The sequence below is a fragment of the Dasypus novemcinctus genome, chromosome 18, assembly GCF_030445035.2.
Source record: "Dasypus novemcinctus isolate mDasNov1 chromosome 18, mDasNov1.1.hap2, whole genome shotgun sequence".
Taxonomy (NCBI): Eukaryota; Metazoa; Chordata; class Mammalia; order Cingulata; family Dasypodidae; genus Dasypus; species Dasypus novemcinctus.
Window position 1 is genome coordinate 55,141,753 of NC_080690.1, and position 27,296 is coordinate 55,169,048.

The 27,296-nt window shown below is 50.5% G+C and overlaps 1 protein-coding gene and 1 long non-coding RNA gene across 2 annotated transcripts; both read left to right on the top strand.

Moving 5' to 3' along the window:
- Positions 1–7,904: 7,904 nt before the first annotated feature.
- LOC131274199 (uncharacterized) lies at positions 7,905–11,614 on the top strand. The gene is made up of 2 exons (XR_009181393.1): positions 7,905–8,100; positions 11,035–11,614. It is a non-coding gene; the product is annotated as an uncharacterized lncRNA (long non-coding RNA).
- Positions 11,615–18,121: 6,507 nt separating this feature from the next.
- LRFN3 (leucine rich repeat and fibronectin type III domain containing 3) lies at positions 18,122–24,927 on the top strand. The gene is made up of 3 exons (XM_058279276.2): positions 18,122–19,215; positions 20,428–21,858; positions 24,314–24,927. The coding sequence occupies exons 2-3, from the start codon at positions 20,444–20,446 to the stop codon at positions 24,777–24,779; spliced, it is 1,881 nt and encodes a 626-aa protein (XP_058135259.1). The 5' UTR covers positions 18,122–19,215; positions 20,428–20,443; the 3' UTR covers positions 24,780–24,927.
- Positions 24,928–27,296: the final 2,369 nt, after the last annotated feature.

The window sequence follows — 27,296 nt, forward strand, 5'->3', positions numbered from 1 at the left end:
GAGGAGGAACCTGCCTGTTCCTCAAGGAGAAATGCTCTTTCTATGTAAATCGCTCCATAACCATCCTGGACAGCATTCCAGACCTACAAGATCAAGCCCACCAGCTTCGGGAAGGATGTCGCCTCTGGAAATACCTGGCCTTTCTTACTCCCAAGGTCCAGTCTGTCATGGCTGACTCCCTTTTTAGGGCCAGTTACTACCCTCTTCTTTATTCTCTTAGTAGGACCCTATATCTTAAAAATTCTAACTAAATTTATCTCTTCCAGATTGTAAGCCTTCCAAGACAAGTTAACATTACTTCATGAGTTCCAGCCGGTGCCCACTGCTACCCAGGGAACCCACCCGACCCTAATAGAGTAGCCAGAGAGTTTTATACCTTGTCAGGCAGGGACCACTGCCCCTAACCAGCAGGAAGCAGTTACAGAAGAAGAGACCTCCCCCCTCGGCATCCCTTAAGAATAAGGGTTAAAATTCTCTGATGGTGGGAAGCAGATGTGGCTCAAGTGATTAGATTCCTGCCTACCATGTGGGAGGTTAGGGTTCGATTCCTGGAGCCTCCTGGTGAAGGCAAGCTGGCCCACGTAGTGAGCTGGCCCGAGAGGAGTGCAGGCCCATGCAGGAGTGCTGGCCAGAGTGGAGTGCTGGCACAACAAGATGATGCAACAAAAAGAGACACAGAGGAGAGACAATAAGAGACACAGCAGACCAAGGAGCTGAGGTGGCACAAGAGATTGAGGGTCTCTTTCCCAATCTGAAAGGTCCCAAGATTGGTTTCCAGGGCTGCCTAAAGAGAAGACAAGCAGACACAGAAGAACACACAGCAAATGGACACAGAGAGCAGACAATGAGGGGGGGTGGGGGTGGGGAGAAATAAATAAATAAATCTTAAAAAAAATACTGTGTAAAAAAATTTCTCTGAGGGGGAACCTGAGGCAGGTCAGAACAGGGAACAGGAAAGGGGAAAGGAAGGGGGGACAGTAAGTGCAACATCTCAGGGGTAACACAAACACTGCAGGCAGCCAGACCTGAGCTATTGTGTATGAAACTCAGAAAACAAGCAATAACATCTTGTTTTGCCCAACCAGGGGGACAGAACACAACGACCCTATAACCCCTTCCCCACCAACTGAAGCCACAAGGCAAGAAGACCCTCCTGTTTCATCCCTACTTAAACCCCAGCCCCAAGACACCAGGCACAGCTCTTCCCTAGTAAGAGTGCCCGCACTCAGGACTTGAATATGTACTTTCATTTCTTTCATCTTACAATAAACTCTCTGCTTACTTGCTTAATTTATGGCACGTCTTTGAATTCTTTCTCACGTTGTAACCAAGAACTTGGCAAACACACCCAATAACAATACATGAGCAATTTCTCATGTTTTCAAAATCTCTTTAGAAAGATCAATTTTAATGGGTTCATAATATTAATATTCCATTCCTCTGAAGTTACTTAACATTTTAATTCACTCATTCATTCATTCATTCATTCAACACATATTTATTGAATGTCTACTATGTCTAGACCATTGCTGGGGATATAGTGATGGTCAAAACTGCCCTCATGGAGCTTATATAACAGTGGAGGGAGACAGGTAATAAACAGATATAGCATTTCCCAACATGGTGGCAGAAATTAGCCCACTGCTCACCCAAACTGCTTTCCCTCCTGCCCTCTGACAAAGCTGGACTACATTTCCCATCCTCCCTTGCAATCAGGTGTGGCCATATAACTAACTTCTGGCCAATGGCATGAGAGAAGATGATTTTGCTGGGTCTCCAGGACTGACCTTAAGAAACTCCCACTGTGGTCCTCACTTCTTTCAACACACACTACCTAAAATGATGGAGGCAGGAAGCGGACTTGGCCCAGTGGATAGGGCGTCCGTCTACCATATGGGAGGTCCGTGGTTCAAACCCCAGGCCTCCTTGACCCGTGTGGAGCTGGCCCATGCACAGTGCTGATGCCCGCAAGGAGTGCCCTAGCCACGCGTGGGACCCCTGCCCGCGTAGGGGAGTCCCACATGCAAGGAGTGTGCCCCATAAGAAGAGCCGCCCTGTGTGAAAGAAAGTGCAGCCTACCCAGAAATGGCGCCCCCCACACGGAGAGCTGACACAAGATGATGCAACAAAAAGAAACACAGATCCCTGTGCTGCTGATAACAATAGAAGTGGACAAAGAAGACACAGCAAATAAACACAGAGAGCAAACCCCCTGGGCAGGGGGGAGGGGAAAAAAAATAAATAAATCTTTAAAAAAAAAAAGATGATGATTTCTTCTCCCTGGAACCATATGAGGACCCGCCTTTTCACAGCCTTGCCAGACAGCCACTTTTTGGTTCCACCCTCATCAAGGATCTGGGTGTGGACCAAGCTCCAGACCTCTCCCTCCAATCTTTGGGTTAGAGTCTTAACCACCCCCCTTAGTGGTGGTAGTCTGTGTGTTACTGCTGCCCTTTGATTCTTGGTTTGACAGTTTTGCTTCATGACAATCCCTCTCCTTTGTCCTTCTCTCTTCTAGGCAGTGTCCAACCTTCACCTGGTATTCTCAACCCTTGAAGATCTTTTTCCAGGCTGCTTCAGCCTGTCTTCTGGCTATTTTTCTAGCAGAGAAGAGAGTCTCATGTCTTTCTAGACTGCCATCTTCCTGAAAGTCCAACCTCCCACACTTCTTTATCTTCAAATGTCCGTTAAAATCCCATGGATCTTTGTCAGATGTTTGTAGGACATATGATATGATTATTTCCTATTTGTTTATTTTGTTTTGTTTTGTTTTTTGCTATTATGAAAATCCTTGTAGTGAAATCTTTACCCAATACCTGGATTATTTCCAAGGTTCAAATTCCTAGAAATGTATCTTGTAGATATATAGACGCACATATATTCAGGCTTTGGACTTAGACTGCCCAGTTGCTCTCCAAAAGGTCATTCCTATTTACTTTCCAAAAACAATGCATGGGGTCTCCCATTCTCCTGAATTCTCCTTAGCTATGGAGAACTATATTTTAAACATCTCTGCTGATTTGACCTGCAAAATGGGGCATCTTGGTTTTTTAATAGCAAGTTCTTTGAATACTAGCGCAAGCAAACTTGGCTTTCACCTTTTTTGGGATATTTGAATTTCTTCTGTGAATAATCTTTTCATTTTCTTTGCCCATTTTTCTCTTGGTACACAAGTTTTTCATTTAATTTTGCATTAATGTATTAATATCATAATTACATTAAGGATGATAACCATTTTTGTACCATATTTATTGCTAACATTTTTTCCTGTATTTGTTTAACTTCAATTTTGGTTATGCCCTTTTTGGATATATGGAATAGTCAACTTTTTATAGTCAGATCCATCAATTTTTTCCCTAGTGATTTGTTCTCCCACTTTGAAATATATAAAGTCTTTTCCTGCTCAGAAATTATAAAACATTTATTTCATCTTTTAGACTTTTATGGTGTGCTTTTTTCTCCTCCACATTTTACCCTAGTTCATTTGGCATTTATTTTAGTTTATAATGTAAGATGAAGCTCCAAATTTACACTTTTCCCAAAAATAACTGAACTATCAATCCAGTTGGTATGATATGATGCTTTTGTCCTATAACAAATTCTTGCTTTTTCTGCTCTGTTTGGCCAGCCATTTTGGTATATTACCCAGTATGGTTATTCTTGCACTAAAACTACACTTCATTTATGTGAGTTCCATGATTTTGTCTGTCTTGTATTGCATCCTCAGCACCTAGAACAGAGCCTGGCACATGCCAGGATCTCAATAAATATCTGGTAAAAGAATGAATGAGTGAATCAGTGAATGAGCCAAAAAATGAATGAATACAATATGCCATCCCTGATCTGGCTAGTGGACATATTTATGTTGGGAACAATATTCTACCCCTTCCTCTATGAGGTCCATGGCTCAATAGGCTATAGTTCTTTCATCCCATATTAGGTAGTTATTACTGCATAATAAACAACCCCAGAGTTGGTGACTTACAATAGCAACCATGTTATTATTTGCTCACTGTTCTGTGGCTCAAGAATTTGGATAGGACACAGCAGAGATGGCTTATCTCCACTTTGCATGTCGCCTGAAGCTAGGACATCCAAGAGGGCTTCCTCATTTACATGTCAGGCACTTCAAGTAGGATAGCTCGAATAGCTAGAATAGCTCACCTGGGGTTGTATGTTAGAAGCATCAGTTCTTGCTATCTGGTTTCCTTTGTTCAGCTCCATGTGGCCTCTTCACTTGGCCTTTCCATACGGTCTCTCCAAAAGGGAGCTCAAGGGCTCCTTGAGTGCACAAAAGCAGAAACTTCCAGACTAAGGCTTAAGCTGGAAATGGCCAAGCATGACGTCAATTACATTCTATTGGTTAAAACAAATATGTGTCCAAGGCAGATTTCAAGGGATGGAACTCTTCAAGGACATGAATCGGGAAGCGTATCTCTTTGGGAGCCACAATATAGTTGACTTCACGATCCACTAAATAGCTCTTTACTGGCCATCCACAAAGGCCAGGCAGACAGCAGACGCAATGGCAAGTCACATAGACACAGTCTCCTGAAATGTAATGAGCAGGCTGTTAGAGGGCCTCAGGCTGGCACCTCTCCCAGCCTGGAAAGATGAGTGCCTGAAAAATCTTCTATGGAGAAGGTAATCCCTGACCTGTGTCCTAAAAATGAATAAGCACCACCAGTCAAATGGAACAGCATATACAAAAGTACATAAGCAAGAAATGACTTAAAGATTCAGTCTTGGTGAACAGCTAAAGCTCAAGTCAGGGAGATAAGGCTGGAGGCAAATCAGGGTCCATATAATGAGGCATGATGGAGGCCTTGAATGCCACAATAAGAAACTTGGCTTTCACCTGGAAAAAAGATAATGATTCCCAACCAGCAGCTGGTTATCAGAATTACTGAGTACATGTGTGACTTCGAGGTGTCTGAGCAACATCCAGAGTAGGGATGGGATGGGGTCAGAGATATCCAATTGGCAGCAGTCTATACATCAAGATAAAGTCTGGGCTGGAAATTGTAGCCATGAAAACAGTCATCAAAAGTCACCAGAATGGAGAAGATCATCTAACAAGAAAATGCAGAGGCAGGAGAGAAAAGGACTCATGTCAACACCTCAAAGAATATTCTTTGTATCAAGCTGTGGTTGATTAGAATACATGGGCATTGATTCCCTGCATCAAGAGGTGGGATTTCTGTAGCCTCATATTGGATCTGGGTGGGCTTGTGACTGCTTCAATCCAGAGGCAGTAGGAGTAGTGACTTCTGAGGCTAAGTGAGAAAAAGTCATGCAGTTTCTGTCTGGACCTTTTGGGACCCTTGCTCTGGGAAAAGCTGGCTGCCATGTAAGAAGCCTACCTATCCTGAAATCAGTGTGCTGGAGTGGCCATGTTTTATAGCTCTGGGCAACAGCCCGGCTGAGCTCCCGGCTGACAACCAGCAGCCCCTCAGCCATTCATGAGTGGGCCACCTTGGACATCAGTCCAGTTGAGCTTCAGATGTCTTCTGTCCCAGTCAACATCTGCCTTCAAACACATGAGAGGTACCAGGCTAGAACAGCCCAGATGAGCCCTTCCTAAATCCCTCATCCGAAGAGTCAGAAAGAGAGAAAATAGAATAGTTGTTTTAAGCTGCTAAGTCTTGGGATAGTGCACTATACAGCAATAGGTAACTGAAACCCTAGGGTTGCAAACTCAATCCTAACCTTTATCCTTTAGGAACCAGGCATGCAACATCAATCAGTGAGCTGGACCCAGTGTAGGCCGACAGGGTATGCCAGGAACCATGGTGTACTAGAAAATCCATACTGTGCCGCCCTGACTGTATTTATCCCACTGACCTGTGCATCGCCCTCCCCTTTCTCCCTGTACCCCAGGCTACAGTCCCCAGTCCTCTCTGTCAGCTGGATCTGGCTAGGGTTTGGCCAACAGGAGGCACTGGCTGAAGACTGGAGGGCGGGAAGAAGAGGCCAGGGAATTCTCCCCTCCCTATCTGTGGTTATGCCTCCTCACATTTCCAGCTCCTGCCCACCAGATGAGGCCATTGTGTTTCCAGCTTCTTCTAGGTAACCCTGTACATAGGGCTCTTGTGACACCATCACTTCCTCTTCTCCTCCAGCCTGGGTTAGTGGCTTCTTGCTGCTACTACTATTGCCTTGGCTTCTCCATCCTCTGTGTAATCACCTTCATGTGTTGACATCCATATGTTTTCTTGTTTGTTTGTTTTTTTATTTTGTATCCCCCCCCGCCCCCACCCTTGGCCTTGCTTGCTGTCTGCTCTGTATCCATTCGCTGCACATTCCTCTGTGTTTTTACTTGTCTCCCTTTTTGTTGCGTCACCTTGCTGAGTCAGCTCTCTGCGGTGTTTGCCGGCCGGTGGCTCTCCACGTGTGCGGGCAAGCCTGCCCTCACAAGGGGGCCCCGGGACGCAAGTCCAGGGTCTCCCATATGGTAGATGGGAGCCCAACTGATTGAGCCACAGCTGCTTCCCAACATGCATGTTTTAACATGCAAATGGTCTCTGTCTTCTGACTGGACCTTAACAGTTACAGTGGCTCCAGCACCCTGTGCCCAGATTAGAAAGCAGACTCCATGTGCTTGGATCTCCCAGTGTGTTAGAAGCCAGAAATCAGGACTGTCATGGGAATTGCAGTAAGTTTGCCTACTGCAAAGTTAGAAAGATCTGCTTCCATTTCCTGGCTGCTAAAACAAATGCCATGCAATGGGTTGGCTTAAACAATGGGAATTTATTGGCTCACAATTTTGAGGCTAGGAAAAGTCCAAAACCAAGGTGTCATCAAGGCAATGCTTTCTCCAGGAAGGCTGCAGTATTCTGGGGCTGGCTCCCAGTGATCCTCGGTCCTCAGCTTTTCTGTCACATGACAATGCACATGGTGGCCTCTCCTGGCTTCTCTTTCTTCTGTTGACTCTGCCTTCTTTCCATGACTTTCTCTCTATGTGTCTGAATTTCATTCTGCTTATAAAAGACCCCAGAAATAGGATTAAGACCTGTTCTGGTCTGTTGGGCCACACCTTAACTGAAGAAACCTCCTCAAAAGGTCCTATTTTCAATGGATTGACACTCACAGAACATATTTTTCTGGGGTACATACCTCCAAACCACCACAGGAACAATCCTCCACAAGACTGCCTTCAGTGCAAATACCAGCTGCAAGTTTGGGAGTCCCAGGATCACCCTTGCTTCAGAGCAGCTGGCTGCAAATTCAGGGGACCCCACAACGACCTTCAGGTTCAATAAGTGGCTTGAATGATTCACAGAACTCAGGAAATTACTGTAATTACTGCTACAGTTTTATTATAGTGAAAGGATATAAATTAAAACCAGTCAAAAGAAAAGAAGCAGAGTCTGGGAAGAGTCCACACATGGTGCTTCCTGTCATCCTTTCCCAATGACATCATGAATACCATCATCTCCTATCACTATGTGTGACATTATGCATAGAGTATTGCCAACCAAGGAATCTCATCCACACCTTTGGTGTCCTGAGGTTTTTATTGGGGCTTGATCACATACTACATGCATGGCTGACCTTTAGTCTCCAACCCTTCCTGGAAGTTTGAGCTGATACCCTTGGTCTCCAGATCCTCCCAACTGATGTGTTATGTCACAAAGTCCCCATCATAAATCACGTTGTTAGACTGTCTAATGGCCAAAGCCACCAGGCAAACAAAGACACTACTATCAGGCCAGACTTCCCAGGAGACCAGAGAGCATCTCTCAGTCACTGAGGGTAAAGGCCAGACCTCTTTTTGGGTAAGATTCATTCTTCACTACACAGGAATGTTCTGCTAACTCAAAATGCTAAAGATTCCAACCACCCTCTGACTTAAGAGTAGGTGGAAGCAGGCAGAGAGTCTTAGGAGAAGCGGCTGGAGAAGTTTACTCACTGAGACAGTCAAAAGACCTTTACTGAGCACACCTATGTGTGGGCACTGTGTGGGGAGCTGGGGACACAGAAATGATAGTGTGAGAGGGGTGAGTGCCTGCCCTTGTGTGCTTCCACCATTGATGGGGAGACAGAAGAATGAAGAAGAGACAGAACAGTGAGTGACACGTGCCATGCAGAGAATGAAAGGTGGGTGATGGTGGGTGGGTGAGGGTGGGGAGCAGGCTTTAGCTGGGGTGACACCTAGAGCAGTTTTGAGAAGGGGCATTTGACTATAGACCCAAAAAAAGAAGGCGCCAGCCCTACAAAGACCTGGGAGAACAATGTTCCCAGGAGACAAAACGGCCAGCACAAAGGCCCCAAGGCAGGAAAGGGCTGGGAGTGTGCAGGAAAAGCAAGACTTTTGGCATGTCTGAGGCAAAGAGAGTGAAGGGGATGTGGAGGGATGAGGTGAAAAAGGGGAGGCTCCAGTTGCCACGTGATAGAGAGCCACATGAGCTACAGGGAGGAGTTCCAATTTTATTCTAAGGGCACTAAGAAGCCATTGGGGGACTCAAACAGATATTTGCACACCGATGTTCACAGCAGCATTATTCACAATTGACAAAAGATGGAAGCAACCCAATGTCCATCAACTGATGAATGGATAAACCAAATGTGATGTATATATACAATGCAATATTATTCAGCTGTAAAAAGGGACGAAGTCCTGATGCATGCGACAACATGGATGAACCTCGAAGACATTATACTGAGCGAAAAAACCCAGACACAAAAGGACAAATATGATATGATATCACTGATATGAACTAATTATAATAAGCAAACTCACAGAATTAGAATCTAGAATATAGGTTACTAGGGATAGATTGGGCCCTTAGAATGGGGAGTTGATGCTTAATTTATACGGAATTTCTATTTAGATTGATCGTAAAGGTTTGGAAATGGATGGTGGTGATGGTAGCACTTTATTGTGAGTGTAATTAACAGCACTAAATTATCTATGTGATTAAAAGAGGACATTTTAGGTCGTATACATGTTACTAGAATAAATTTTTTTAAAGTCCATGAAACTGCCTGATTAAATAAAATCAAGACAGTAACTGTTGGCTGCATATTATCGTTATTATTATTACAGCTAGTGCTTTATAGAGTAGGCACTTATCGTGTGCCAGGTGCTGCTCCAAGCTCATTTAATCCTCCCAACAACCATTTGAGATTCTATCAGTCCCCTTTACAAGAATGAAACTGTGGTCCAGAGTACAGAAAAATTTGCCCTAAGCCACAGTGGCAGAGCTGGGATTTGAACACAAAGAGAGAAACCTAAGTTAAACCATAGACTATAGCCAATAGTATAGTTATAAAAATGTGCTTTCATCAATTGTAACAAATATACCACACAAATGTAGTTGGTATATGGGAATCTTGTACTAGATATATGATTTTTCTGTAAACCCACAACTTCTCTAATTAAAAAAAAAAAAAAAGCCATTGGAAGATTTTAAGCAAGGAAACGATGTGATCTAAGTTTTCGAAAGGTCCCCCTAGCTGTGGCATGAGGGCTACAGTGGAGGGTACACGATTAGAGGCAGGAAACCAGTCTGGAAGCTATTGCAGTGGACCAGGTGGGAGGGAATAGAACTTGGATTGGGTGATAATAGTCAAGAGATGAGTAGTGTGTGAGGTTGGGAGAGTACCTAGCTACAGAAGTCAAGACATGCTGTAAGACAGGCATGGTTTGAAGGGCTTGTTAAAATGCAGACTGCTGGGTCCCCTCCCTGGAGATTCTAATTCAGTAGTTTGAGGGCAACACAAAATTTGTATTTTTAACAAGTCTCAAGTGATGCTGAGTCTTCTGGTCCAGGGATCACACTTTGAGAAACACTGGTCTAGAACAATTATTTTCCAATAGAAATGATAATGCAAGCCACAGAGGTTATTTAAAATTTTCTAGCAGTCACATTTAAAAATTAAAAAGAAACCGATAAATTAACAGAATATTTTGCTTGTATATTTTATTATTACCGTTGCCAAAATACTAGCTCAACATGTTATCAATATTTGAAAATTATTAATCATGTTTTATGATTTTTGGCACTGAATTTGAAATCCCAGTATGTATTTTACACTTACAACACATTTCAGTTAGGACCAGTCAAGTCCTCAATAGCCACATGTGGCTAATGGCCACCATACTGGACAGCACAGGACTGGTTTGGAATGTCGACTGTTACTACAGGACCAGTGTGTTGAGGATGAATTGTTTCTTGAACTTAGCTACAAGGACAGTTACATTTTTGTGGAGTAGTGGGAGAAGGATGGAGGGAGGAGTGTGTAGACACTACCTTCCTGACATTTGGCTGTGGTTTTATAATGAATGAGTCAGATAAACAACATTTAAACATAACAATGGATCTTTAGCATCACAAAATTAGGAAGTTTATATCCCTCCTAAAAGGAGAATTCATCACCGCTCAGGAAATATACTTTACCCAAATTTGAATCTGAATCTCACCCAGCCTCTAGACCTACCAGTATGTAGGACACACAGGGGACAGAATAACATATGAAAGGTCACTAAGAGGTGCAACCAGCCAAATCAGACTGTGGGATGAATGACGAGGGGGGAACTGTTATGGAAGACTTAGAGAAGAACCAACCAAATGCACTCTATCAACCAAATGCAATGTGTGCACCTTCCTTAGATTCTGATTTGAAGAAGCCAACAGTTAAAGATAGTCATAATTGGGTAAATTTGAAGAAGGGTTGGATAATAGACAATATTATGATTATTGTTAATTTTTAAGGTGTGGTAAAGATATTATATTTTAAAGAACCTTATATTTACAAACACATACATAAGTATTTATGGATGATATAATGGCTGGGGTTTGCTTTGAAATAATTGGGGCAGGATAAAGCAAGATTGGCCATATGTTGACAATTGTTGAAACTGGTTGGTGGGTATTTGGAGGATCATATTCTCTTCTATTTTTGTGTATGGTTGAAAATTGCCATAATAAGTTGTGTTTGCTTTTTAAAAAATTTTAAAAAAAACTTATCCTCCCCTCCCTCATATTGTGTCCCTGTGATTTCTTTTTTGTCTGCTTCTCTTTTCTTTAGGAGGTACTGGAAACCGATCCTGGCGAAGTAGGCTAGTAAGATAGGAAATCAAGAGATGATCTGGAACCTGGCAGAGAGACCACGTGGACATCAATAACCCCAAGATGGCTGCTGGAAGACCCTCCCCAAGATTCTGCCACTCAGAAGAAGACTTCCTCTGGAAATCAGAAGCCCAGGATATTCCTAAAGGACTTTATTATTGGGCCCTCCAGGGAGATTCATGGGAGGAATAAGCAATCAAAACAGTAAACAGCTGGGAACTCCTCCCCTGCCATTAACAAAGGGGTGGGATAATTAACAGTTCAAAAAGCGGTGCTAAGCCTAAATTCTCTCTCTCCGGGCTCTCTCGCCTATGGGCACGTTCCTGCCCTCTGTGCACTGCTCTAGCCATTTTTCTTCTGCCATGTGGCTCCTCAAGTAAAACTTGGGCATTTATAACCTATAATGCGGAATTGCCCTCTGTGAATCAGCCCTCTTTATCACTTTTCACCCCCTTTCTCTCTACATGGGACCCCTGATGTTATTTTCTCCCATTTCTCTTGCCTCCCTACCTGAATAAATTTCAGCCTAATTCACCTGAGGTGCTCTTGAAATGCATTTCTGCAGCACAGCCAAAGAACCTAAATAAAATCCAGTAACACCGGTACCTTCCAGAATGGGAGAGAGGTAATCTCTTCTGCCACCTCAGCTCCCTGGTCTGCTGCCATGCTATGGGCCAACTCACCACATAGACCAGCCTGTCTTCATAAGAGGCCAGCTTGCCTTTAACAGAATGCCCCAGGAATCAAACCTTGGACCTCCTATATGATAGGCAGAAGCGCAATCGCTTAAGCCACATCCACCTCCCATGTTTGCTTCTTTTTGAAACGGAGAAGGCCGTGAAGAGAGGAAAGAGGGGCAAGGGTTTTTGTTGTTTTTTTTTTTTAAGACCAGAGCGCCTTGAACATACTTGAGAGCTAACAAAAAGCCAAGAAGAGGTGACGGTTGGGTTGCAGGAGAAGTCTCGTTCTCCCTCTGCTAAGGAACCACGTGGATCCCCATTGCAGCCAGCCTCACTCGGCAGCAGCTCCCGGCCAAGACAACCACCCCCCCACCCCCCTAAACTCCCACAAACTGGGCAGGTTGCCTGAGCCTGCGCAGGGCTGCCGGCCGCTAGACTCGGAGCCCAGTCTCTAAACCCCACAATCCCTCACGCCGCTCTGGAGGCGCCTCTCTGAGGCCGCCAGCCTACGCCTCCAGACTTGGGCAAGGTGAGGCAGAGGATGTCGCGTCGCTTTTTGGGAAACGCAGTTCTCCTGCCACACTACAACCACCGCTTAATCGGCCGCTAGACTACACACCCCACAATGCACCGCGCGGGCCGGGGTTGAGCGGTGCGCTGTTGCCCCCACGTGGCTGCTGAGAGGTTATACCTTGGTCAGGGACCTGGGCAGAGAGGGCGGGGGCAGGGGGCAGGGGGCAGGGGGCAGGAGGGGGCAGGGGGCAGGGGGCAGGAGGGGGCAGGGGGCAGGAGGGGGCAGGGGGCAGGGGGCGGGGCAGGGCGCGCCGAGGGTTGTGTTGAGAAGTCTGGAAAGCTCTTAGGGAGCATGAAGCCATGGACCTCGGCCAGGAAAGGTATGTAGTGGTGAAGAATTTGGAGGCAGGGCCCACCATGAGGATTGAATAATATAACAGGACAGTAACTATTGGCTGCGTAATAGCGTTATTATTATTGCAGCTGGTTCTAACAGAGTAAGCACTTACCATATGCCAGGCACTACTCCAAACTCATTTAATCCTTCCAACAACCATTTGAGATTCTACCATCCCCCTTTACAGGAATGAAGCTGAGGCCCAGAAAAGGGAAAAAACTTGCCCAAAGTCACAGTGGCAAAGCTGGGACTTAAACCCAGGCTATCTGGTTTCAGAGTCTGTGCTCTTCTTCACTAGGAATATAACGCCTTCTTATCACCCTGTTAAATTATCCTGATACTGTAATTAGCACATGAATCAACTCAAGATGGCCATTAGCATGTGCATCTCTTTGAGTTGGTGATTATCAGCATAAGTTCCTGCCCAAATTTGTGATTTAGCCCTGCACCAGAACAAAGTTTACAATCAGCATAGGTTTATAATTAGTACATGAATCAACACAGATCTGTTTATAGGGATCAGATTTCTGATTAGCACTTGAATCAGCAGCAGTTCATGTTAGGAGCAGGAATCATTAAATTTCCTGATTAGTCCTCTGATCTGCACATGGGGATTATGTCTGTGCCTAGAAAGCCCTATCCCCTTTGGATCCAGGTGACCTGCTTCTCAAATGTTGCTCCCATCCCTTCCCTGAACCCCATCCCCACCACCACCACCATGCACTCTTGATGATTTCCTTTCCCTTCCCCTCTCCCATCTTGGTCATATCGGAATATCACAGCAATAATCACAAAGTTCAGTGATTATCTGTTCTCTTCCTTACCAGGAGATATCACTCCAAAGCAAGGAGTCCAATTCACGAGCATGTTCCAGGAATTGGGCCTGGCACACAGTGAGGGCTCACTGCGTATTTGGGAAGAGTTGGACTCTTGTGACCATTAGTCTGAACTGGCCTAAAGAGTTGTCAAATCAATCCAGGTTCACTTTCCCTCAAAGAAATCAAATTTGTGGTCACCCATTCCAAAGGCTGGGACCAGGATAGGTGGGTGGGTGGTCAGGGTGGGACTGGGCACCTGATCCTAGAGCAGGATTTGGTGCAGCCTCTTCCTGCTGCCTCCTCTGAGGCTATGGTTAAAGCTGAAATGATCATAATCTATATTTCCTTTGCATAGTTGTGACTGAAAGAGAGCTGCCCAGGCTGGGAATATGTTCACAGTCACTCTTGCATCCAGGGAAGCCACGTCACTAGTTCTCATGAGTAGAATAGGGGCTGAAGGGAAGCTTATAGAATACTTCTGGGCCAAAGTTTTTAAGAAGCGGATGAACCTTCACTCTGTCTGTCTCTTCCCATTTGCCAGGTGGAAGCAGATAATTCCAAGCTCCAGGAAATGATGAAGCCACAAGATAATGAGTCTGATGTTCAAGTCACCAGAGGGAGGACAGTTGCCAACCAACCAGGGTACCTATGAGCAAGAACTTGAATAAATGGAGTCACTGAAATCCAGGGGTTTATTTGTTACAGCAGCTGGCCTTATGCTAACTAATATACTGATCCTTCCTCTCTGTACCCCCTGATTTCAGCAAAGCTTGAGAACCAGTCATTCTGTAAAGTAAGAGTCTCATCCCCAGTTGTGGTGTTCAGGCTTTCATATAGCAGGTCTAGACAGTGGCCAAAATCTCTATGTTTGCTTGTTAAAACTTATCAGTATGGGGGAGCAGATGTAGCTCAAGTACTTAAATGCTTGCTTCCCATGTATGAAGTACTGGGTTCAATCCCCCATTACCACCTTAAAAAAAATTATCAGTAGTATAATTCCCTCCATTCTTTACCAAATGTAAACTTTTCCCCATGTTCTCATGGATGCCTTCTTCCATGTTGATAGCTGGAAGTCATTAAAGCAGACACTGAAAGCTGTGTTTAGGTCTTCCACCTCATGTGCAGGGTCTTTATGTTTGCCTTGTAGAAGGTGGCTCTTGCCTGGACCCACAGGTGTAATTTATAGTGGTTAGTTGCGGGGTGGGGGATGTGCTCATATTCTCACCCCTTTCTTTTTACCCCACTATGTGCACCTTCAGGCCTGACTCTTTCTTTTTAAGATTTATTTTTATCTATTTAAACCCCCCCCCCCATTGTTTTGCATTCACTCTCTGCTCTCTCTGTTTGCTCGGCTTCTCTCTAGGAGGCACTGAGAATCTCACCTGGGTCCTCCCATGTGGGAGAGAAGCACTCAGTCACTTGAGCCACCTCAATTCCATGTTTTCTTGTGTCTCTCATTGTCTTTCCTCTTTGTGTCTCCTTGTTGTGTCATCTTGTTGAATCAGCTCACTGTGCCTGCTCATTGTGCCAGCTCGCTTTCTTGCTTGTCTTCTCCAGGAGGCGCCAGGAACCAAACAGGGACCTCCCATGTGGTAGGCAGGAGCCCAATTGCATGAGCCACATCTGCTTCGCCAGGCCTGATTTTCAGTGAGCCCCTGGTCCTCAGTGCTCTCTCATATGCTAATTACAAAGCTGAATTAATTCCAGTGAAATCCACTAGCTGGACTTGGGTTGGTGGGTGCTAGCTGAGGGACAGAGGGACACCACCTGTATCCCTCCTTGTTTGTTTTGTTGTTGTTTTATTTCATTTGTTTTATTTTATTTTGTTTTATTTTATTTTTATTGTCTTTTTTTCCTCCTTGTTTTGACAACCCCCTGACTTGGGCCCCAAGTTGCTTTTTATAAAGCAACCCTCTTTTAGGCAGACTGACAACTCCATTGATTTGAGGTATGTGTGCACAAGTGGCACAGGCATGTGTATGTGTGTGTGTACCCATCCCTTGTGGGTGTTTGATGTGAATTTCCAAATGTGTTTCTTGTAGATATGTGTGGGTGTGTGACTACTGCACATGTGCAAGAGAGAATCTGTGTGAGAATATATTTCTGCACGTGACTGCTTACGTATCTGAGTGTGAGTCTGTGTGTGTGTGTGTTCTGGAGGTGTGTGTCTGTTTCCTGTATTTGAATGAGTCCTGGTGTATGTGTTCCATGCCCCTGTGGGTATTCATGCATGTTCTGGTGAGCCTCAGTGTGTGAGATGTGCATGTGTGCATATGCCCATGTATCCTGTGCGTATTGGTGCATATTGGTGCGTACTCCATGTGCATCAGACAGTGTGTAAATATAAGCAGACTTCCCCCCTCTCCAGGGTCCCCTCAGCTCTCAAGCAATTTAACCTCACTCTTTCTGCTTTGTCTCTGCTGCTGCTGTCCCCCTCTCCCGAATTTGCAATTCAGTAAATGCAGCAATTACGAGGAGTCCCCCAAATGACTATCCCACCGGGATCCCCTTCCAGGAGCTGATGAGAGGTTATAGCACATGCAGACACACGTACGGTGTGACCCAGGCACCCCAAGGACTCCCAGGTTGCCCACTCTATGGCATGAAGGCACAGGTGAACTGCATGCAGACAGCGTAGGGGGTCTTTTCACCTACCTGCCTTGCTCATCTTATCCTTCAGATCTCAGTGTTAAGGTCTCCTCCTCCAGAAAGCCTTGATGGCTCCTGGGTGGGTGGGGGAGTTGGTCCTGATGCAGCTAAAACCTGAGAAGCAATGATCTAGCCCAGGAAAGGCATTCCTCTCTGCTTTTCTGCCCCAAATCTCAGATGCCCCCACCCCCACCCCTTGCCCAGGAACAGTCATCACCCATGGGATAAGAATTGCTGGATAAATGCCCCATCTTCTCTGAAATTTGCTGGGGGTGCAAACTCTGATGCATATTCTACAAGGTTCCTTAAGTTCCCCAGAAGAGTTGTACCCCAGTTGTCCACAGTGGGGCCTGCTTATAAATGCCCCCTCTATTAACTTTCTCCTCTCCCCCCGCCTGGTCTCCCTCCTTCCTCACCCTTGTTTCGTGGGATCACCCCCCAAATCAGCCAGATCCACTGAATCCTAATCAGAGTCATGCTCTTGGAATCACCTCCTTGTCTTTCCCTCTGTCTCTCCCCACCTCCACCCCCTCTGGTGCTTCTGCAGCCTTTTTTTGAGTATCTAAGTGACCAGTATCCGTTGTGCTGGGCCAAGAGCGCTGATGAACTTTGCTAATGATCTGGAAAGGCGGACCCTGGGGCTGAATTAATTTTAGCTACAAATTTTCAATACACACAAGTGGAAGGAGCCAAAAACCTGTGCTGAAACCTTTCACAGAGCAAAGGACACCAGGATGGCTATGCATCCATGCCCCCCACCCACCAGGTTGTGTGACTCCTCCACTCAGTTGGGGGTTTCTGGGGGTGATTGCTGTGACTGCAAGGGTTCCCCGTGACCTGAATGTCCCCCTCAGATCACCCAGGGCAAGTTTCTGTCCCCTCTGGACTAGGGACCTGGAAAGGTCAGCCTACCCCTGCCCATGTTCCCAGAACTGAGTTTCCAGGCCCAGCTTGTCCACCCACACCCCACTTCCTGCCACCATCTGCCAGGATGTGTGTGCCCCCTCTAGCCTCCCCGCATCCTCTCACAGGCATCAGGGAAGGCAGACACCACTCCTGGTGAGTCATGTGTTGGCACAATCCCAGCAGGGCCGTCTGTGGGGCAGTGGCCCTGAGTGGAAAGAGAGGGGAAGACAGTGGACACACATCTCTGGGTCAACCTGGCCAGTTCCCTGCCTTCATCCCTTTTCCTATCCCCTTCCTCCTCCCTGGGATAGCTGGCCAATATGGCTTGAGATCTAGCCCTAATCCTGGTGGGCAGAGGGTCTTAGAGCCAAGTTTCCTCCCTGCTGCTGGCACAAGGAGCCTTGGAAAGGGGCAGAGTCACCCCCTGAAAGATCAGGCCTCTTGCTGGACAGGGCCCAGGCAAGGATATCCCAGGGCGGCTGAGACAGGGTGGGAAGAAGGGTGGCTCTGGGATGGAGGGCCACATTCCAGCTGTGAATGAGAACTGGATGTACAGGGGCACATGCCCAGCCTCACACCTGAGTCGCCCCGGGGGCTGCATATTAGGGTCTTTATCTCTCCATCTCTCTGTGTCTCTCTTTGACTTTTTGGCCTTTGTCTCTCCCCGACTTGTCCTTGTCGTTTGTCTCTCTGTCTCTCTCTCTCTGTCTTTCCATCTCTTCTTGAATATGTGTTTTTCTATCTCTTTTTGTCTTTCTCATTCTATTCCTCTCTGTCCCTCAGTCTAAGTTTGTCTCTCTCTGTCTCTAGCTCTGTCTCTCTGTATCTCTGTCTCAGTTCTCATGTGTGTCTCTGTATCCCTTTGTCTCTCTCTGTTTCTTTCTTGTCTCCGCGTCCAGGGATTCTCTCTCCCAACACCGGGTCGATTCCGAGGGAGGTGGAGCCAGAGGCGCGCCCTTGAGAGTCAGAGGCTGCCTACGCCTTTAAGGGCGGGCGCGCTCGGAGCCTGCGCCTTTAAGCCCGGGCGCGCGCGCGGCCCAGGGTTCCCGGCGAGGAGGCCGCGAGAGCGCCCGGCCCCGGCCCGCCTGCCCGGCCGCCGCCCGGCCCCCGCCCCGGCCCCGGCGGGGGAGGGGTCTCTAAGTGCGGCCCCTCCCCCCTGCGCCCCCACCTGCGCTGCGGCGTCCCCACCCCGCGAGTCCCTGTCTGTCCCTCGGTCCGCACCCAGGCCTTGCCCCACCCCGGCTCCAGTGCTGTCCGGCCGCACCCCCCACCCCCGCCCACCGCGGCCACCCCCCTCCCTCCCGGCCGCCCCCACCGCCCGGGGGCAGGTGTTCGGGACGCCGCCACCCCAGACCCGGAGGCTGCACCCCGGCATCGAGGACCAGCACCCCAAGATTGGATCCAGAGATTTGGAAACCTGGGCCTGGGACTCTCATCTGAGGCCGGCACCCCGAGATCCGACGGTGGAACCCCAAGACCTGGACCCTGATCTCCAGTATCTGGGGCTGGAATTCCAACATCTGGTCCTGGGACCCCAAGGTTTGGAGGCTGAACCTCAAGATTTGGAACATGGACCTCAAGATTTGACACCTAAAGCCCCAGATGTGGAACTGAACTCTGAATTATATGCCTGGGAGCTTGAAACCTGGAACCAGATACTCCCATATCTATACCCTGGAACCTGAATCCTGAGATTTAGGCCTCAACTTCCTGATCTAAACCATGGGATCCCAAGCAGCCAGAACCTGAGTTTGGGCCTGAAGTCCATGCCGCAGACCTGAATGCTGAAATCTGGGTCTAGAAACTCCAAATCTTGACTCAGTACCTCAGTATCTGAACGCAGAACCTCAGAATCGGATCCCAGGACTCTGGGTCTGGGACTCGGACTCTAACCCCCTACCCCCACCCCACCATTTGGGGTTTACCATCCTAAGACTGGACCTGGGAGACCCTAGCCCTGAACAACCCAAACTGGGGCCCAGATCTCTAAAATTGGACCCTATACTGGGGGCCTGGGACCCCAAGTATCAAGATCTGGAGACTGGCCACAGATCTGAGCTGAGACAGTGGACATAGGCCTTCCACAGGGACTGGGGACAGGGAGGGCCTGCAGGTCCCTGCCCTCTGACCCCCTTGGAGCCTGAGGACTCTGCTCCCTGGGGCGGCTTCCAGATCAGGTAAGGCTCCTGGGAGACCTCCGGGATGGAGAGGGGCTTGGGAGGAGAGGCATGGCTGGGGTGGAGGTAGGTGGGGGCCAGGCCCTCTGGGCATCCCTGGGGTCTCCCCAGGAAACAGACCCTCCCAGGAATCTGCCTCCAGCACCCCGAGCTGCCTGAGACACCCTCTGGACCCTTGACCAGCCCTGGCCGTGTCTGACCTGACCTCCTCTTCCCTGGTCAAGGCATCTCCAGGTCTCTGACCTCCACCCCGTTCTCTAACTGCTTCTCACCATCTGTCCCATCTGACCATCCGCAGCTGCCTCTGGGGGTCCACTCTCCTCTCTCGGGTCTCCTGTCCACCTCTCCTCCCAGTCACCACCTCTGCCCACCTCTCCTCTCTCTGATCATCTTTGGCACCCCTGTCTATGGCTCCTCTCTCTCCATGGCCACCTCTGCCTACTGCTTCTCTCCAGGACCAAGTTGGACAACTCTGTCCAGCAGGCCTCTGCCTCCCACCGTCTTTCACCATCTCTCTTGCCCTCTGCCCACTCTGACAATGAGCCTTGATCCATGACCATCTGTGACCCCCTTGGGCAACTCTCTCTACCGCTCCCTGCCCGCCGCTGCTGCCCACCTCTCCTCTCCCTGGCCATCCCCACCATCCCTTGCCTCCTCCCTCCCCTGAACAGAACTCCCGTCTACAGCCACCGGAGCCTCCCTAGCCTTCGCCTGCCCTCTCTCTCTCTCTGTCTGTCTCTCAGTCATTGCCTCTCTCTGGTTGTCTCTAAAGTCTCTGGCCACCTTTTCTCTCTGACGACCTCTCCACACACCTTGGTCCCCAACTGCCTCAGACACTTGTGTCCTCTCCTCCAGCCACCGTTCGTGGTCTACTTCTCATCTCCTTGACCCTCTCTCACCGCCTCTCTGCTCTTCCCAACCACTTCAGGTCATTCCCACCTTCCTACCACCTCTTCTCGCTATGGTCACCTCTCCCCGCCCCTCTCTGACCCCTCATGAAGCCCTCTGTCTTGCCTTCTGCCCATCCTCACCAACCGTCCCGTACTCTGGCCATCTCCGACCATTTCTAACCACCTCCCGCCTCTCACCATCGTTGACCTTCTGTCCTGCCCCCAACCCACCATGACCTTCCCTCCTGGTCTCTGACCACCCCAATCCCTCTGGCAATCTCCTTCAGCCTCAGCCTGCCTAACGCTTGCCCCTTCCCCGCAGGCCGCCCTTGCCCGCGATGGCCATCCTCCCGCTGCTCCTTTGCCTGCTGCCGCTGGCCCCGGCCTCGTCTCCACCCCAGCCAGCCACATCCAGCCCGTGTCCCCGCCGCTGCCGCTGCCAGACACAGTCGCTGCCCCTGAGCGTGCTGTGCCCAGGGGCGGGCCTCCTCTTTGTGCCACCCTCGCTAGACCGCCGGGCAGCCGAGCTGCGCCTGGCGGACAACTTCATCGCAGCCGTGCGCCGCCGCGACCTGGCCAATATGACGGGCCTGCTGCACCTGAGCTTGTCACGTAACACCATCCGCCACGTGGCAGCCGGTGCCTTCGCTGACCTCCGTGCCCTGCGCGCCTTGCACCTCGACGGCAACCGGCTGACCTCGCTGGGCGAGGGTCAGCTGCGTGGCCTGGTCAACTTGCGCCACCTCATCCTGAGCAACAACCAGCTGGCAGCCCTGGCGGCCGGTGCCCTGGACGACTGTGCCGAGACACTTGAGGATCTCGACCTCTCCTACAACAACCTTGAGCAGCTGCCCTGGGAGGCTTTGGGCCGCCTGGGCAACGTCAACACACTGGGCCTCGACCACAACCTGCTGGCTTCGGTGCCTGCCGGCGCCTTCTCCCGCCTGCACAAGCTGGCACGTCTGGACATGACCTCCAACCGCCTGACCACCATCCCGCCCGACCCACTCTTCTCCCGCCTCCCGCTGCTTGCCCGGCCCCGCGGCTCACCCGCCTCTGCCCTGGTGCTGGCCTTCGGCGGGAACCCCCTGCACTGCAACTGTGAGCTGGTGTGGCTGCGGCGGCTGGCGCGGGAGGACGACCTCGAGGCCTGCGCCTCACCACCTGCCCTGGGTGGCCGCTACTTCTGGGCGGTGGGTGAGGAGGAGTTTGTGTGCGAGCCGCCCGTGGTGACTCACCGCTCACCGCCCCAGGCAGTGCCTGCAGGTCGGCCAGCCGCCCTGCGCTGCCGGGCCGTGGGGGACCCTGAGCCCCGCGTGCGGTGGGTGTCACCCCAGGGCCGGCTGCTGGGCAACTCGAGCCGTGCCCGGGCTTTCCCTAATGGGACACTGGAGCTGCTGGTCACCGAGCCGGGCGATGGTGGCATCTTCACCTGCATTGCAGCCAATGCCGCTGGTGAGGCCACGGCTGCCGTTGAGCTGACTGTGGGGCCCCCGCCACCTCCCCAATTGGCCAACAGCACCAGCTGTGACCCCCCGCGGGACGGGGATCCTGATGCCCTCACCCCGCCCTCCGCCGCCTCCGCCTCTGCCAAGGTGGCTGACACTGCACCCCCCACTGACCGTGGCGTCCAGGTGACTGAGCACGGGGCCACAGCTGCCCTCGTCCAGTGGCCAGACCAGCGGCCTATCCCAGGCATCCGCATGTACCAGATCCAGTACAACAGTTCGGCCGACGACATCCTTGTCTACAGGTGCAGGGTCCTTGGGTTGGAGAATAAGGTGGGGTGGGAGGCTTGGGGGTACATCTGCTGAAGCCCTAGGCTGCAGCACAGCTGAGAAATGAGACTGCCAGGCAACCAAGGAAATCAGCAGCAAACATAAAAGATATCAGGCAGCAAGGGTCACAAGAATCAGGCAAGAAAGAAAAACCTAGCAGCAGTGGTAAAAAGAAATCAAGCAACAAGGGCAAACTATTGGGCAGCAAATGTGAAATACAACAATGATAAAAGAAATCAGAATCCTTGGGTAAAAAGAAAGCAGGTAGCAAGAGTAAATGGTAGCAAAGGTATAAAGGGTGAAGTCACAAAGGCATAAAGGAAACCAGGTAGCTAGAGTAAAAAGAAATCAGGCAGAAAGAGTGAAAAAGTTCAAGTAGCAGGAGGATAAAAACAAATTTAGGTAGCAAAGATAAAGAGAAAGCATGTTTTCTAGGTGCCAGGGCTAGATACAAGCCAGGCTGCAGTAAGAAAAGGGGATTACAGGAAAATGAAAAAATGGCAACCCTGTTACAGAGGAAATCAGACCAGAGGTTAGAAGAAAAATAGGGCAAGGAGATGAGTTAGAGGTTAGGCTTTGGGCTTGTGTAGTGTGAACTGCTTCGCATATTTGCAGTTCTAACGGTGGCATCTAAATTTTTTTTTTTAATTTTCCAAGTCAAATTGAACCTGGTTCAAGGGCCTACCTGCTAGGTGAACAGGAATATCCACTTTGCCACTCTTGGGGGCTCCCTTCTCCTCTCTGTTATACAAACTCAAAACCTGGGGCTTACTCCGACAGGTGGTTGCTACAGCCTCCACCCCGGAGCAGGAGAGCATGGGGTGCATCTGCTGCACACCACCTGTGGACAGTAGAGGTGCTGCTGACCCAGGTGCTGCTGCCTCCTCTGCCCCAGTCCCACATTGCAGGGATAGCTGCGGACGACTCCCCGTCCTCACTGCCAGGTTGGGCCGAGGGTAGAGACCTGGAGGTCTGGCTGCAGAGGACTGAGCCACCCAAGAGCTGGAGTCTGGGCCTTACTAACCCACTACCTGGATCCCCTTTCTCTCCCCAGGGGCCCTCACCTCAAGAGACCATCACTTGACTTCCTTTTCAGTCCTGGAAGCCCAACATGCTCATTCCACCCCCTCTCTCAGACCACAGTACTCAGTTGAGTCCATGGAGGGCCCACACCTGAAAGTCACACCAGTCCTGCCACCTACCCTGGCAGGGGATGGTATGAATGCTTTCCCAGACATGCACCTTTCCACAGGCAACCGCGGAGCTCCCTAGACCTATCTTGTTAAAGCAGCCTAGGAATAAAACAACGATTAAAACACAAGTTAAACCACCAGCCGGGCAGCCTCCCACAAAAGGAAATATAAGGGAATTGGGTGATAAGCATAAAAGGAAATGGGAAGGGTAAGGATAAACAGAAATCAGGTTATAAAGCTGGAAAGAAATCAGGCAACGGGGAGAAAAAGAAATCAGCAGTGGTGGCTGAGGCAGATCAGTTTAATGAAAAGGGACTCAGATGACAGGACTCACTGGAAAGCAGGCTATAGAATTAATAACAAGGCAATGGGGCTAGGGGGATATTTCTTGGCAAGTTGGGAGGAAATTGGGCATCAGGAGTACAAGGGAGGCAGGCAGTTGGATGGGAGAGAATTCTAGCTGTACGCTAGAGGAAAATCAGGCAGCTGGAAAAAGAAAATGAGCACAAGCTGGAGGGAAATTAGACAGGAGAACCAGAGAGAAAGTGGGTGAGGGTCTGGAAGGAGATTGGGAGGTGGAACCAGAGAGAAATCAGATGGCAGAAATGGGGCATTGGCTTGGAGGGAAATCAGGCAGGTTAGAACAGATTTGGACAGTGAATGGGAGAGATGTCTGGTGGCAGGGCTAGAGGGAATTTGGGTCGTGGGCTCCTTGGAAATTGGATGATGGACTGGAGGAGGGGAAGGGTGGTGGGGTTGAGTGAAATCAGGCAGCAGACTGGAGCAAAACTGGGCAGAGGAGTTAGAAAGCAGTTGGGCTGCAAGCTGGAGGGAAATTGGGTGGCAGTGAGAGAAGAATCTGGCCGTGGGTACAAAGTAAAACCCGGCTGGGAGGACTCAAGGGGTGGCTATAGAAGGAAATTGGGCTTCCAGGCTAGAGGGTAATCAAAGTGGGGAAATTTGGATAGTAGGCTACAGGGAAATGAGACGGTGGGCTAGAGGGAACTTAGGTATCAGACTAGAGGGAGACCTGTCAGTTGGCTCAACAGAACGCAGACTTGGGTAGAAGGAGGGCCGTGCCAAAGTGTGGTGGTGGTTGGGGGGGTCTTAGAAGTGAAATAAGGCAGCGGGCTGGAGGGAAACCCATCCCTCAGGGCCTTGGGGAAGGGAGGGAGCAGGGGGTGGGCGCTGGGCTGCCAGAGGTCTGACCCCCGCCCCACCCCACCTGTCCCTCCAGGATGATCCCGGCTGACAGCCGCTCCTTCCTGTTGACGGACCTGGCGTCAGGCCGGACCTACGACCTGTGCGTGCTGGCGGTGTACGAGGACGGTGCCACGGGGCTGACGGCCACGCGGCCGGTGGGCTGCGCCCGCTTCTCCACGGAGCCCGCGCTGCAGCCGTGCGGCGTCCCGCACGCGCCCTTCCTGGGCGGCACCATGATCATCGCGCTGGGCGGCGTCATCGTGGCCTCGGTGCTGGTCTTCATCTTCGTGCTGCTCATGCGCTACAAGGTGCATGGCGGCCAGCTGCCCGGCAAGGCCAAGGCCTCGGCGCCCGTCAGCAGCGTTTGCTCCCAGACCAACGGCGCCCTGGGGCCCGCGCCCGCCCCGCCCGCCCCGGAGCCTGCCGGGCCCAGGGGCCACACCGTGGTCCAGCTGGACTGCGAGCCCTGGGGGTCCAGCCACGAACCCGCGGGGCCCTAGCTGCTGAAGCCACCTCCACAGCTCGCAGGACCCTGGCCACCCGCCGGGGCCTGGCCTCAGACTCACCAAATTGCTCATGGTTTTTAAAACTCTGGTGGGGAGGGCGTTGGGGGCACCAGGGCACAACAAAAAAGTCCTATTTTTCTAAGCTTGGGCCTGGGCCCTTGCCCTCGTCTCTGTCTGTGGGGACTGGCGGGGGGTGGTGGCTTATAGAAGGGTCTGGAGCTGGGAAACACCTCTGGGGAGAGGACCACCCCCCCTCCAAGCTCTGAGGTCCCCAGGGGAGGCTGAGGCTGATCATTCAATCTCCAGGTGCTCCCCCAGCATCTCTGGGCCTGCCCTGTGTGGGGCAGTGCTACAGTGACCCAGACAGCTCTGAGCCCTGCCCTAGGGGGCCTACAGTCCAGTGGGGGAGACCACCCTGTCCCAGACAATGAGAGCCCAGAGCGATTAGGCTGTAATGAGGGATGCCTGGGCGATGGTGGGAGCCCAGAAATGGACTGACTCAGCCTAGGGTGTAGTCAGGAAGGGTTTCCTGGAAGAGGAGATCTGTGATCTGAGAGTGACGCCTGAAGGAGATAAATAGGCAAAGAAAGAAAGCCATTCCAGAGGGCCCAGCACAAGCAAGGGCTTAGTGTGTACCAGGTACTGGGGATGCAGGGGGAGAGGGAGGCAGAAGGGGTGGGCAGGGGCCAGGATCTCCGGGCTGAGGAGCTCAGGCTCTGGCCCGATGGTATTGGGGAGCCGTGGAGGATTCTATACAGGGGAGAGATAGGGTCAGTGGGAGAGGACAGGGCCGGGTAAAAGGAGGAAGGAGTGGGTGGGAGAAATGCCAGGAAGCTGAGGGGGCGGGCTGTGGGGCAAAGGGCCCTGAGGTAGAGAAACATCCAAGGTGAGGCCCAGGGCTCTGGACAGGGGGAGGGGGTGTAGGGCTGTCCTGACCCAGATACAGGAAAGGATACTGAAACCATTATAGGACCCAGTGGGTATGGAAGGCCTGGAGGACGTCCAGGAGGTGGTGGCCAGGAGGCCATAGGACTCCCCCTCTGAGGCCAGAATGAGGGTTGTCAGCGGAGAAAGGACCTATAGCCCTTAAGGTGGATGACCCAAGCCTTGGGAGTGTGTCCCTATTTAAGGGACAGGCAAAGAAAAACCTAAGAGACTAAACATAGGCAGGCGGTGGAGGGGCAAGGAGAAGCGAGGCAGGCAAGGCACATCCACAAGGGTGACTGCAATGGGAGGAGTGTTAGGGGATGGATGGGGGCAGGCCCTGGATTGGGCTGAGTTGAAAGTAGGAGGTAAGGAGGTGTAGACGGGGTGTAGACCCTGGAGTCTTTGGGCCTGGAGCCTGCTTTGGGTCAATCTGGGCCGTTCGGCCCCGTCTGCAGCTGGGGATGGCCCTCACTGCCCTCACCCTCCTCAGACACCAGGACTGGAGGGCTGGAGGACCAAACCCTGGGCCATGGGCACGAACGGCCTCCTTGGGGATCCAGGAAAGGACCGGCAGTCAGAGGAGAGGCGCCCGATCTCAGGGCCCACCTAAGGGTGGGTCTCAGGGTGGAGCCTTGAAGGGAGCCGGGGGTCTGTCAGCCTCCTCTGGAGTGACGCTGGTGTGGGGGGCATAGTGACAAGGGCCTGAGCCGGACCGACCGGCCTCACGACCTGGCGCACGCGACCTTGCCTTCATGGGGTGACAGTCCTAGAGTCTGCCTCAGCTCCGGGGACCAGGTCTGACTCCTCAGCCCCCCAGCAGCATCTTGAGAGCCTTCCTTGTATTGTTCGCAACCCTCAAGTGACTGAGACCCCAGGTCAGGTCACTGGGCAGAGCCAGAGGACCGAGTGATGGGGAAGGAGGCCCAAGGGGTGGGAGGATGGCCACCCTAGTGCCAGCTGCAAAATACCAGCTGTCGCCAGAAGGGAGAGCCAGAGTGCACTGTTCCTAAACCCTCCTGTTTTAATTTAAACAATCTTTATTGAGTGCCTACTGTGTGCTAAGTGCTGGGGATTCAGTGCTGAATAAGTACAAGCACAGGTCCTGTCCTCACAGATCTCCCCATTTGGTGGGGACACCAACATTAAATAACCACATAAGCAAATGTCAAGGATCTGTCCCTTAATGGGGCAGCTAACTTCCCTGTAGTGTAGGAATGAAGGACCTTTTTCCAGGGCCAAGTACCAGCAGACAGTGGAGAGAGTAGTACTCCCTGATGGGAGGCTCTGAAAGGCAGAGGTTGTGCTGCTGAGGGGGATGTGGACACAGGAAGTGGGCAGAGAGGGGACACACAGAGGGGGACACACATAGCCATAGCTGATTAGGAGTTTGGAAGCAGAGAGGGTGGGAAGAGGTACATGGGGCACGCTGGTCGCCCCATATGGTCCCCTGTGCTTCCCCCACTGCCACCGGATGCCTGGACCACACCCCACTCCCATGCAGAAGCAAGGGACTATGGGCACATGATCCCATGTGTCTAGAATTTAAAGTTAAAATGTAGCTTTTGCAATACTGCCTGGCTGAAT

Excerpts from the sequence above, each read along its gene's own strand:
- LRFN3 (XM_058279276.2), top strand. The coding sequence starts at position 20,444 with ATGGCCATCCTCCCGCTGCTCCTTTGCCTGCTGCCGCTGGCCCCGGCC. Across the intron at positions 21,859-24,313 it reads GACGACATCCTTGTCTACAG|GATGATCCCGGCTGACAGCC; the intron begins GTGCAGGGTCCT and ends CTGTCCCTCCAG.